General features: G+C 34.6%; 2 protein-coding genes across 2 annotated transcripts; both read left to right on the top strand.

Annotated features, from left to right (window-relative positions):
- The first annotated feature begins 8,924 nt into the window (after window positions 1–8,924).
- Window positions 8,925–11,689, top strand: LOC145631634 (shewanella-like protein phosphatase 2). The gene is made up of 2 exons (XM_081683754.1): window positions 8,925–9,204; window positions 10,095–11,689. Exon 2 carries the CDS (start codon window positions 10,118–10,120, stop codon window positions 11,303–11,305), a length of 1,188 nt encoding a protein of 395 aa, XP_081539880.1. The 5' UTR covers window positions 8,925–9,204; window positions 10,095–10,117; the 3' UTR covers window positions 11,306–11,689.
- Window positions 11,690–12,490: 801 nt separating this feature from the next.
- On the top strand, window positions 12,491–13,066 carry LOC145631360 (uncharacterized). Its single transcript, XM_081683431.1, has one exon. It carries the CDS (start codon window positions 12,491–12,493, stop codon window positions 13,064–13,066), a length of 576 nt encoding a protein of 191 aa, XP_081539557.1.
- Window positions 13,067–14,042: the final 976 nt, after the last annotated feature.

Below are 14,042 nucleotides of genomic sequence, written 5' to 3'. Positions count from 1 at the left end.
TTTGAATCGCCTTACTTCTCAAAGAAAATAGATAATGATGTTTTTTGACATGCTCTCGCTTTTACATTGGTGAATTTATCAATATTCAGCATCATTCCTCTATTCGAGTATTCGACTAAGCTATACCGGCCTCATTCATTGCTTTGCCTATCAGAATTCAAAGGCGTGTAAGCGAGATCCTCATTAAACTCGTGCCGCCTTCAAAGAACTCAGCCACAGGTATTTCTGTTTCGCTCGAAAAAAGAACATGTTGCAGGACATTCTTCAGCATGGGGCGTTACAGGCCAGACTAAAATTTTTATCATCTTTTTAGAGCCGACTTATTATATAAAGATCTTTCACAAGGTTGAAAACATCTTAGCAATTTTCTGACAAAAAGAGCAGCAATTGTCGTTAAATCTATAACAATCCTCTGATTTATGTGTTATGTTTTGAAAACTATCCTGTTTATATAAATAAGATACTCTTATATAACTGGAGATAGATGAGGTAATAGTTTTAGGCTTGTCTATATCTAGTTGCCTAAGTTTATTTAGGCCTGTTACCTACTTTCAATGAAATGTCAGACTTTCTAAACGCTCTTTTTAGACACAATTTATGTTATGGGCAAAAGAAGCATGGAGCAGCAAGCACCCAAGCTGTTTTGTGTTCACTGAATCACTGGCACTCTGGCTAGTACATCTCCGACAGTGTAGTATAGGTGTGTGGCCGTGTTAGGCATATTGCCATGAGTAGTTGATTCGCGCTCCAAGAAACGAGGCGTAGCAACTAAACCGGAAAAACTATTGTGTGTGACAAGTCGCGTAACATTAATTTGTTCTCGTATTTACGTTTAAGCATAAACTTGTATGAGTAAAACTAATACGAGAATGTTAGCGAGCATTAAAATGTTACCGTGGTTACATATGTTATTAGCAAATACTTGCATCAATGTTACTGTAGCAATAAAGGAACATATTTGGACACAGCATGATACTACTTGTCTACTTCAAATTCTATTCCAATAGCATTATTATGTAAAACAGCATCCATCTGTCGTCATAAATAATACAAGTGGAACATTAGAATTTGTTTAATACATTCAAGTGCACCGTACACCCAACTAACCTGAGGCTAATTTTTGCTCTTCATTTGATGGTTAAATGAAAAATAATTATTAAAATGAGAACAAAATACTCATGGATATACGGTGCACCTGGATGCATATAACAATCTCTCGTAGAACAATTAATATTGCTGTCATTATTGTTACCTCAAATTTACTTGATTATAAATTTATCATTAACAATTTGCAAGAACCAAAAAAATTAGTTACACCAAGTAAATTTAAGAAGACAACAATACAAACAGTCTTTATAACATTGTCGTCATAAATAGTCTTTAGGATTGACAATGACTAGTGAACAATCACACTAACACATTGTACGGAATATGTAATTAGGCCAACTGTGAAGATTTCAACGCGTATGAGTGTATGACATAGCAAAAATTAATCGAGTATTATAATTTATGTTCATAGAATAAGAAACTTTGTAAACCTACTTCTACAATAAACCTATCTGCAATTCTGGATCAATGGTTATGGTTAAGATTCGTACGTCATTCTCATAAGAAGATCTCAATAATGTTGAGATTTTAGTAAATTGAATGATAAAGTATTTTCAAATCTTATTTTTTCCTGATTTGATCTAATATAAACTCAAAAGAAAAAAAGTTATTATAATGAAGGAAATTTTGTCAATAACTACCAATTAAAGCACGTATTTTGAAAACAACTACCTATTAATTTTTTTTTTTAAAAGAACTACCACAAAGATATAAAAAGTTTAACTAGTACTACCACTTTAACAATTTTGGCTAAAATCTCCGGTATTTGGGTCTCACTTTTTATCACTTTTTTACCTTTATGAAGGGTAATTTAGTTAATTTAGATGATGATTTTATGAGGTAAAGGTAAAAAATAAAACCTACATGCCGAATATTCTAGTTGGAATTATTAAAGTGGTAGTGCTATTTAAACTTTTTACAACTTTGTGGTAGTTTTTTTAAATTTTTTTTTTAATAGGTAGTTGTTTTCAAAACACGCACTTTAATTGGTAGTTTTTGACAAAATTTTCTATAATGAATTACATTCCTCTTAACTCCTAACACTGTATTTTTTTTTTTTTTTTTACTTTTTTTTATCCGAGTCATATAGAGAATCACAAAAGGTAAAGAAGGTACATAAAATAGTTTTGTAAAATGTATCCGGTATATAGTTGGGTTAACATAAGACCGTGAATTGACACAAAAAAAGTCTAGGAATTCATTTATGATTAGGCCAGTTGGACGAGGATCCATGTATAAATGGGCTGCAAAAAGACGAAGTAAGGGTTATTTAGATCAACTTCTCTCACCAACCTTAAGAGCAAGAGCCATCATTTGTTGTCTTGTTCCATAACCATTGAAACCCGAAACGTCAAGTCGAAAAACTGTCTTATGTACACCCGTATCATGTCAATGCTAAGGTGAGAGCTTAAAATTAAAAAAACCATAAAAGAGCTTTGCCAGATGCCTCAATCTGCAATTGATAGGTCCATTCTCATTTTATTTTGGAAATTACGAACGTGTGCTAAATGAATGCTAAATCTAGAACGTTGGGTACAAATGAAATGTGCATTTTTCCTTGAATAGCTTATGCTAAAGAGCCTGAATGCCTGATCCTCATAACCCTACAAGGGACCATCCTAGAGCTGATACCTCTCCACGTGTAGTGTACTCGTAAGACGCTATGATCATACTCATAGTTATTATGGAGATCGATCTTACAAGATACATACTACGTAGTAAAAATGGAACACAGACGCATACTTAATGTATTAATCTGGTTAAATAGCTATCTACCCAGCATAAGTTCTAAATGACTAATGACTATCTACCAAGACTCTTAAGAGCTCGCGTCTTAACTTGGAGAAATCGAATCCTATTTAAGCTGAAACAGTTGCCATCTGCAGGAGTATCTGAAGGACTATTAATGGCCCCCATAAATCTTCATATTGAAGGAAATATAGTAACTATCAATGATATGCAGAAAATTAAAAATATCAGTAGTTGGAACATGGAAATTAGTCTCAGCCACTAAGTACAACAATTGATCATCGTTCTAGGCTATACTAGCATTTATGACTGTTGTGAGAGAGCACAAACAAAAATTCGATTTATAGTGTCTTTACCAGCTAATTTCACCCCTGTTTTAAGAGTCAACAACTGGCAAAGCAACACAAGGTGTAATGATATAGACATTGAGTAGTACAACCTTTCCAACTCATTTATGATAAATTGACCCAACAACCTGGGATTCAAATCTACCAACATTTTGGAGTGAAAAAATCGTACTCGTAAAAGACACTGCACTGGGAGGAAAACCGTACTGTGAAATGATGCATCTGATTGTGATGCAGTTCGGCCTTCTCAATCACCCATCTAACAGTTTATGAAGCCCAAACACAGGGTGTCTGAGTTTTACACAACACAGGACAAATCTATTTGTTTGTTAATCAATAGACTCCTTTTAATTAACGCCAAAGCCCATCTCCCACACAAATCACATATCACGCCATCTAAAACTTTAAGAACAAACTACTGTATCCATTTCTCGAAAAGATATCCTACGCAATGCAGCACACAGTAATGCCTGCAATGATGCAAAAAACAGTGCTGAAGCATAAATTAGAACAAAATGTAGGTGTGTTACTAATTTCCTATGAGAAGTGATTGGTAGTACTTGCAAACAGTCCCAAACTACAAGAGTTGCACCAAATCTACCAGGGCTTGCCCAAGCTACTGGCTGATAACTAAAATTTTTTAACATAATCAAGGGAGTACTCCTACATGTTAATGTAATAGCTCTCCAATGCCTGAGCATAACAAAAAAACCCAAAGTGAAGAGCGAGTGTAACTCTATTCCAATTCCTTGAGCTCTGGCTTGATTACCACAATAACCAGAATATTCCTAACAGCTTAATTTTTCTATCCTAAGATCACCTTTTAAATACCTCTAATCTTGTAGACCACAGTTACAGGCTATTTTAGCCCCAAAATAAAACCAAGATCCCAATTTTTCTTATCCTAGGCGAGATTCACCCCTGATTATATATATCATCAATGCTAATGTCACCAGTCCACAAGATAAAATTAAGTTCCCTTAGGGCCTTAGGTAATCCATATTATTATTATTATAGTAGCTTCAATAACCATATGCATATTCCCACACTAATCACCTACCATTCATAGTATAATATCTTTGATCAGAAAACACTTCAATATCCAAATAAAAACAAAAATGTCGTTATGAAGCAACTGATGACAAAATTTGGGCACGCTAAAATTTTCATCTCCAACCACAATGGACCCAAAAATATGGAAATAAGGCCAAGAAGCTTTGCTAAATACAAGCCAAAATAGATAAATAATCAATCTTTAGCAAGTACCTCTTCAATCTCTAATCTTCGTGATAATTCACACTATTCATTCCACCAAACTCATCAACCAAACAACTTAATAAGAGGTATATGCACAATGCACTCTCTCTGCCACACTTAATAGGCGTATAGGCCACATTTATTTAGAATAGCCCAAAATATTGGGCCACTCAATATTTTTAGTATGTAAGGAGGCCCAATATTTTTAGCATGTAAGGACATACAAAAGTAGGTCTTTATCAATGAACACATTTTAAGTTCAACTGTAGAAATGTAAAAGCAAGAAAATGAAATATAGTACAAAGAATGAAGAAAAAAAGTCATCCAAAAGATAATTGAAGAGTTATGGTGTAGATCGTAAGAAAATGGGTAATGGGCCTAATTTCCAAGGTTCAGGGTGTAATTCCACTATCTTTCTCGTTCTCAAATATTCTAGGGGAGATCATATTGTTGTATTTTAAAAAGAATGGAATTTGAAGTCATCAATGTCATTCGTTTGTGTGGTATAAAGAAGGCAGAGGAAGAAAGGGAAGAGTATGCAGTACATCAATAGAAAAAAAAAAAAAAAAAAAAAAAAAACCGTGATTCAAAATGAACAAAATGAGCATAAATATCAAAAAAATCCTACAAAATTCAAAAGGATGGTCAGATTACCAAAACCAAAAACAATACCCAACCTGGGAAAAGAACAATGGTCTAGAACCACTTACAAACTTCATCATCCTCCACTTCAAAGGCTTTCATGGGAAATGTTGCTTCTTATATTCTCTTAACTTATAATTCTAAAAAAACATTTAAAATAACCAAAATATATACATCAATGATGTAAAGCAATTCTCCTATTATTTGTGATTTCATTAGCTAAATAGTTCAATTCATGGATGAGTAGAGTAAGATTAACGCAAATCTAGATAACAAATAAATTTCAAACATTATATTTGATTTAATCAAGGGGTGAACGTTGTGCCCAAACAACTCATTACTCTTAGTTTATCATCACCCTCACAAACAACTTCCCATCTAAGAGGTCAGATTTCTTCATTCCTTCATGATTGTATTTATTCTTTGGATGAAACTCAAACATAATTTCAACAAAACAAAAGACCTTGATTGAGAAAACCCGAGAAGGGTATACCTATGATTTAATTTAGGGAAAGAAAACTCCCTCTGTACTTTGACCTATCAAGATTGCCCCAAAAGAGCTCTTTCACTTTCTTAAAAGTTAATGCAAGGGAAGGTAGTCAAAGGTACATGGGGAAAACTCAATGGGACTACTAGAAAAGAGAAATGGGGAAACCTAGTGGATCGGATACAATCAAGTTTAAAAATAAAATAAAACATAATTGAATTATTTCTTGAAAATCACACCTCAACATTGGGGAAAACACAACTACATACAAATACGAAGAGCACAAACTTCACCTCACTTAATCCTCAATGAGACATCTCAATTAAACAGCTTAGATCAAATGGGGAGACTGGGAGAGAATCAATGGAGGGAAAGGTTTAAATGAAGCAAACAGCAAAGTAAAGATCACCTACGATGTAGAGCACAGGGGTACTTCAGCTCCAAAAGACCAAAACTATCAATAAATAATGATCCCAAAATTTTTATCCTAGAATCCTAAAGTTACACGAAAATTAATTCTAAATCATCATACGTAACGCAAGAGCATATAAGAGTTTACTTTTGCTGTGATAATGGCTTCAACAGTTCAACTACCACATGCCTATTTACACGAACTATTTGATGATCAAAGGATAAGTTGTTGAAATAAATAATCAAAATCAATCTCAAAAACCCTAGCAGAAGATAGACAAAAGATTTTAGCTTCAACAACAAAGACTTTGTTGGTCCGCAATCGCATTCTACAACAAATAACATAACCAATAACATAGCTAATCCCCCCAATCATCTCACCAACACCAACCAATCAATCAAATAACTAAGTATCCACTATACACAATAGAATACCGTTCAAATAATCTCACTCGGTTTCTAAGCGATATGTCAGATTTAATCAGGTGGAAATCTTCAAGGATTTGAGTTATAAATTCTCATAGCTATCTTTCACTAATTAGAACTTAAAACTCTTGTAAATTAGAATCTAGAAAGCGGCAATTATCTTGGACTATTTCAAAATAGCAATGTAGTACATAATTCAGAAAATCATTGGAGTACCAAGATGATTCAACACTAATAAAGCAACATCAAAACTCGTCTATAGGCGAAAAATCGAACAACGACACAGCGAAATCAGAAACCTTGATCGAGGAAATACCTATGATTTCATTTAATAAAGCATACTTGTATATAGCAGTAACATACAATTGATCAAGTTTCAGATCAACATATTCTTAATTCACAAGGCATAACACTTAAAAAAAAAAAGAAAATTAATCGAATTCTTTCTTCAACATCACACCTTCAACATTGTAAAACAAAAGGAGAATGAAAGAACTACATACAAACATGACGAACACGACCTTCACCTCACCAGACCCCACCTCACCTCATCTCATCTCACCTCACCGCCATGAAAGATCTCAAATCAACGGCGGAGATCAAACGGGAAGCGAATCAACGGAGGGAGAAGGGTTAGATGAAGCATTAATGGCGGAACGAGGAGCAGGAAGAGCGAAGCGAGGATCATCATGACGAGTAGAATGGTTGAAGATTAAGCCGCGATCCATGGCGTCTTCTTCATCGTCGTTGTCGGAGGTGCTGAGATTGATGCAGGAGCAACGTTCGAGGGAGGTGAAGAAGGCGGAGACGACGCTAGCGCCGACATAGTTGGCCACCATGAAAAGCTTGCCGGTGGGAGTGGTGGTGGTGGTTATGGCGGTGTTTTCCTCCATTGATGAATGTTGAAGAAATTCGAAGGTCAAAGGTTTTAGGGTTAGGGGGAAATTGGGAATTGGGGAAATTAGGGATTTGAAGCGGAGAGAGAGTGGAAATCGGAGAAATTGAAGGGGAAAAGGTCAGAGAGAGGAAATTTGGATTGTTATTGAGAATTAAGGAAAGTTTGATTACTATTCAAAAAAAAAAAAAAAAAAAAAAAAAAAAGGGAAAGTTTGATTAGTTTTTAAGTGAGATTTTTTAAGGGAGAAAATTGAGAAGGACAATTTCAACATTATTACTACTAGTGACTACTGACTAGTGAGTCGGCTAATTGATTTTGATTATGGGCTCATTGTTTTATAGAATTGTTATTATTGAGTTTGGGGTTTTGGGCTCTTCTTTGATTCATACTGTTGGAAATCTTGGAATAGGTCTTTGGAGGGTACGAGATTTTTTCGTTATTTGATAATCAGTCGGCGTAAATAACTCAATCCAAATGTAAACCGTTTTTCTAAGATTAAACCGTCAATTTGATACTAACTAAAATTGATTTGATAAAAGTTTGTATACACTTAACTGTTGTTGTTTTTCTTTTTTAGTTGAGAACTAGGTTAGATCCCATGCCATGCACGGTAATTTCAATATTTATCATTAGTTTAATACAATTATTGTACTATAAAAAATAATATCAAATTGCAAAATAGGATGAAAGTTCTGTAATTACGATTTTTTTAAATCATTAAAGAAAAGTTGTATACACTTAACTGTTGATTTTTTTCTTTTTTAGTTGCGAATTGAGAAAATAATCCATTGACATGAATTACTCAATCCAAATGTAAATCATATTTCTATGACTAAAACTTCAATTTGGCACTAACTGAAATTGAATTGGTAGATTTCGATTTTTTTTTTTTTTTTTTTTTTTTTGTGTAAAAACAAGCACGTACACTGACCTGAATTTGGGGTACATAGAATTCCATTTTGTTTTATCATATTAAATGCCTTACTTTTTAAAAAATAAGTCGACTTTCGTCGTCATACTTGTTCCAAGTAAGTGAATTGGCATTACTTTACTCTAAACAGTAAGTCAATTTCATTGCTTTTGCCTCTGATTACTCCAACTCGTACAGGTCTTTTTGTAGATCCAATAAAGATTTTGTATGAGTTAATTTACTTTTGCTCTTTTTCTTTTGGGGTACATAGAATTCCATTTTGTTTTATCATATTAAATGCCTTACTTTTTAAAAAATAAGTCGACTTTCGTCGTCATACTTGTTCCAAGTAAGTGAATTGGCATTACTTTACTCTAAACAGTAAGTCAATTTCATTGCTTTTGCCTCTGATTACTCCAACTCGTACAGGTCTTTTTGTAGATCCAATAAAGATTTTGTATGAGTTAATTTACTTTTGCTCTTTTTCTTTTCTTCCATGCTTATATATTTCTCATCGTATCAATAAATCCAAAACCAAAATTAAAATCGATTGTCTTCTTAAGGGTGAATGTTCCTAACCCAAAAATAAATAAATAAATTTACTCCGTATTAGATAAGAGATTATACAAAATGAAATATTATTAATACTTTATAATAGAGATTTATTTCTAATTCCAAACCCGTATACGTAATAGATTGGGTCGCCCCAATAAAAATTTATAAATGACGACTATATAAAGACCCGCCCTAATTATTAATTGAATGATTGACCCATATATAACTGGGGGCGAATCAGGGCTTTTAATGGGGGTCCAAGCGTCCAAGCCCTCCAACCCATTGAATTGCTCTATTTGTCAGAAACTCAATAAGAACTCTCTCTCTCTCAGTTCGTGCTCCATTGAAGCTCAGTTGACGTTCTCCATTGACGCGCCTTCTAATACTTGAATCCCCCATTGAAGCAGCTTCAGAGGTAAGTCGTTGTTTCCTTTTGTAATCGTCATATGAATTTCACAATCTAGGGTTTAATTTAATCTAATTGTCTGTTTAGTAAGTTTAGGGTTCGGAATTCTGAACTATTGGTTCTAATTAATAAGATTATTAAAGATCAGAACCAGCAATTATGTTGTTAGAAACAAAATTATAAGCTCAATTGATGATTGAATCAAATATCCCTAATTATTTGGTAATTGATTCAAAGTTGGTTGCTAATGATTGCAGAACCCTTTAATGTTAGGTTTTAACTATGAAATTTGCTTGGATATGTTTTAAGATATGCTTAGATGATGATCAGGAGTAAGATTTATAGCAGTGACCTCAAAGATGTTTGTATGATGTTGTATAATAGTGGAAATAATCGAGTTTGTGTTGCTGTCTTGCTAGTTTGAACATTCTTTAAGGTGGCCTTAGAGAGCCAGTGATGTGTAGATGATGTATGTTTGTTACGTTTCGTGTAACGAGGCAATTGTGTGGAAAAGTATACCTGGATGAATATGCTGGAAGTTATCCGTAGTTTCTTCTGAATAGATGTAAACTAAGGGATTCTATATTCTAATGGAGTACGAGTAGTAAACAACTCGTGTCATATGATTACTTTTCAACAATTATCTACTTGAATCACCCTCTTTGAATTTGATCAATTTATACATTAATTCGTTATGGCCACTATAATTTTTTTATTATTTGGGGGGACTAAATATACATCTATTTTAGTCATCACAACTTCTTTAGGTCGTATACTTATCCTTAAGTTGATGCAAATAGTGACTAATTAACCTTAGATTGGCACACTGAATTATAATTGATAGTTTATGTGATTATGAAACGAAAACCCTGAACTTCGTCATTTACCCTTTTTTACAGATCAATCATCATAGAAAACAACTATGGCAGGAGAAAGTGACACCCTAACCTGTAAAAACCTTCCAAACCTTTTCTCCTCATTCGTTGACACCTTTGTCGACTTCTCTGTTAGTGGCCTCTTTCTTCCTCCCTCCCCTTCAAATTCTGACCCTAATAAGCCATCACCCACCTTCTACCCTTCACCAGACCGCCTCATTGCCGTTGGTGATATCCATGGGGATTTAGAGAAATGCAAGCAATCTCTTCTTCTTTCCGGAATAATTGATGCCACGGGGAACTGGTCTGGGGGCTCCTCTACTGTTGTGCAAATTGGCGATGTCCTTGACCGTGGAAGTGATGAAATTAAGATCCTATACTTTCTTGAGAGATTAAAACGACAAGCAGATAAAGCTGGTGGGAAGGTTATCACGATGAATGGGAACCATGAAATTATGAACATTAATGGTGATTTCAGATTTATTACAGCTGATTCGTTGAAAGAATTTTCGAATTGGGCCTTTTGGTACAATGTTGGTAATTCAATGAAAACACTGTTTTCTGGAATTATGGATGTGCCGAAAGATCCATTTTGTGGTGTTCCTGTTGAATTTAAGGGTCTTAGGAAGGAGTTTCATGAGGGATTTAGGGCTAGAATTGCAGCATTGAAGCCAAATGGGCCATTGAGCACTCGATTTTTAGCGAATAATGCAACAGTTTTGGTGATGGGAGAGAGTGTGTTTGTTCATGGGGGTTTGTTAGCAAATCATGTGAATTATGGATTAGAGAGAATTAATAAGGAGGTTAAAGATTGGATTAATGGGGTCAGAGGAGATTTGTGGAGAGATATTGGAAGGGGTAGCAACTCAGTCGTTTGGTTGAGGAGGTTTTCGCATGAATTAGCGGAGAGTTGTGATTGTGAAGCACTTGAGCATGTTCTTACTACAATTCCTGGAGCGAAGAGGATGATCATGGGGCATACCATTCAAGGGAAAGGGATCAATGGTGCTTGTGAGGGCAAGGCAATCAGGATTGATGTAGGTATGTCAAAGGGTTGTATTAATGGATTGCCCGAGGTTTTGGAGATTGCTAAGAATTCAGAGGCACGAGTTTTGACAGCTAATCCTGCTTATCAGGATAGTAATGGTTCTAGAGTTGTGAGAATTGGTGGGAGAGCAGGGCTTGGTGCGTTGCTTGAGGACGATAGACGCAAGCAAGTTCAAGTTAAAGCTTGATTTTTATATGATCTCAAAGAGTTGCATATCACTTCTCGTGGATGATGATTGAAAGCAACTATAAGAGGACGGTTCTGATTATGATTTTGGAGAACTATTTTTTGCTCTGTGGAAGTCTGTGTTGCTTGATAGGGCAGATTATTTGGATGCAAATATGCAAATTGACTTTTTTTTAGTGAACACTATTTTGTTTTGTTAGAATAATATTTGGTGATTTATGCAAGCACAGAATGCTCAAAGTAAGGAGCAGTTGCTCAGTGTCTTCAATTCTTCATAGACCTAATATTAAACTTTGCTGTATATATCTTCATACTTGGCAGACTCAAGAATCTGTGTAAAATTGACTCTTCCAGCAAATCACTTCTTTTTTTTTTTTTTTGGTGATCCATCTTGTCTATTGCTGTGTGCAATGCTATGAATGAGGTTCTTTTGCTCAGGGTATGATGTAATCCTCAATTTGATTACACATGCTGTGATCCAAGATTAGTGTTTTGAGCCATGCATGCCATTTATAGGGGTCATGACTTCGCTTATTGATCTTTTAAGATTGCCACAGATGTATTCTCTAGCATATCATTATATATAATTAGGATTTAACCTAGTGCTTGTAGTGGAGCATACGGTGATGACTCTGATGAGTGTACATTTAAAATTTGATTTTGAGTTGCCAATGTAGTCTCAAGCTTTTATGTTGAAGACCTGATTATTATGGTTTTGACATTATCTTATGTGTCCTTTATATTTTGGTGTTTACAAATTATATGCGTTATTTTAAAGATCTTTGTTGTGTATATGTTGTCATGGGAACTATTATATTATTTGACTGTCTCTCTTCCGTGGACCTTAACTTCCTTAGTAACTCATTTTCTGTGGAACTTGATGTTTGTTGGACAGGAGATGGGGTACAAGGTGAGTCCAACTTATATAATTCGGCTGCTATTTTGTTAGCTACCCTGAACTTTGAACATAAAATTGTTGCATTTCGAGAGCAAACACTAGGATTTTTGGTTGCATTTTTATAATGAATTTCTCAGTACTGTTCAATAATACCTCTATAATCCAATCCTTCTCTTGAGTATGTTATTGGGTAACTTTTATTTTCCGTGGGCAAGCCAAGTTTTATCCATGTCTTATACAAGTAGATTGCTGTGATCTCAGCCTTCTTTTCCCTTGTTTGGGCTAATAATGTTCTGCATGCCTTGTCATAGGGATTTGCCTCTGAGCATGACTCTTCATGTGCAGTCCACCTTGGAAACATACTATGATATCCTTCACGTAAGGGAGGACGCAAGCTTTGATGAGATCCGCCAAAGCTATAGGTTAGCCTTACTCCAGTCCCACCCTGATAAACTGTGCAAATCATCTGAAATGCCAAAATCAGTTGACAATGTAGATGATAGATTCATGAAGGTCCAAAAGGCTTGGGAAACCCTTGGGGATTTACGATCACGTGCTCTCTATGATGACAAATTAAGAAGTTTGAGATGTGATGAATTAGTTGCGGAAGATGTTGCTTTGGACGACATGATGGTTGAGGATGGGGAAGAATTGGATTTCTGTTATCAATGTCGATGTGGTGATTTTTTTATGATTAGTTGGTCCGAGTTGGAAGAAATGGGTTATGTGCTGTGTAGGGATCCTGAGGATGAGATTTCTGTTCGGACCGTTGAAGGTTTGCCAGGTTGTGTTATTCTTCCCTGCAGTTCATGCTCTCTGAAAATCCGCTTATTGATCAATACCAATAGTAAAGTAAAGCTATAGAAGCTGCATAACCCTTGTTGGTTGGCCCCGAGCTCTCCAAATTTGTCTTTTGTGAATGTTTATGTCAGTGCCCCAACTGTAATGAACTGATATTTTTGCCCTTCAGCATAGCAAAAGGCTTGTGGACTTGTGGTCAGCAATCTCATTCTTTACCAGAATTCCCTCATTTTTTAAAAATCAATCTCTTATGGGGTGGATGGCGCAATAGGAACTTTCACCATGGGTATTGCAGTGGCAAGGAATTTCCATCTACTCTGTAATATATGGTGAATTTGAAGTCTGAGATACCTTCTGTTTTCTTGGTTATATGAGTACTCCGTAATAACATAGAATCCCCTGAAGCCATGGGCCTATATTCCCAGGTTAGGGATCTAGTTTGATTGTTTCTGGATGCTTTTAGCCTTCAAGGTTCTTTTCAAAAAAAAAAAAATAATAATAAAAAATAAATAAATATCTGTTTATTTTCACCAAAATTTCCCGTTTGATATTATAGCATTTTTGCATTTTGGATATCAACTTGCATTTTGTGTGGTCTCTTATATACGCGTTTGTATATCAATATCTTTAGTTTTAAATTACTCTGCAGTAAATAAATAAAACAAGAATAAAAATTGTTAAAGCACACATAAAGATAAATCTAGTGGGAATTCACATGATTACATTTTTTTTGTCTCGTATTTGATGTTGAAGGCAATCAAAGTTCTTGATGAAGTTTGTTAGTATGAAATGTAAATAAGTGATTTAAAAATGAAATACCAATATTTAAATTAGGAAAATATCATTATGATAATATCTAATTATCTATGTCTTACCTATAATTATCACCAGATTTTAAATGTCATTGAATTGTGCAAAATACCCACTTCTAGAGGGAGGGGAGGAAATACTAAAAGTCCCAAAAAAAAAAAAAAAAAAAAAAAAAAAATTAACAATCCAAAAAAAAAAAAAAAAAAAAGGTCTTGTCAAAAATTAAAGA

This window comes from Chenopodium album, chromosome 5, assembly GCF_948465745.1.
Source record: "Chenopodium album chromosome 5, dcCheAlbu1.1, whole genome shotgun sequence".
NCBI lineage: Eukaryota > Viridiplantae > Streptophyta > Magnoliopsida > Caryophyllales > Amaranthaceae > Chenopodium > Chenopodium album.
This window is presented reverse-complemented; position numbering and strand designations above follow the sequence as displayed.

Excerpts from the sequence above, each read along its gene's own strand:
- LOC145631634 (XM_081683754.1), top strand. The coding sequence starts at position 10,118 with ATGGCAGGAGAAAGTGACACCCTAACCTGTAAAAACCTTCCAAACCTT.
- LOC145631360 (XM_081683431.1), top strand. The coding sequence starts at position 12,491 with ATGTTCTGCATGCCTTGTCATAGGGATTTGCCTCTGAGCATGACTCTT.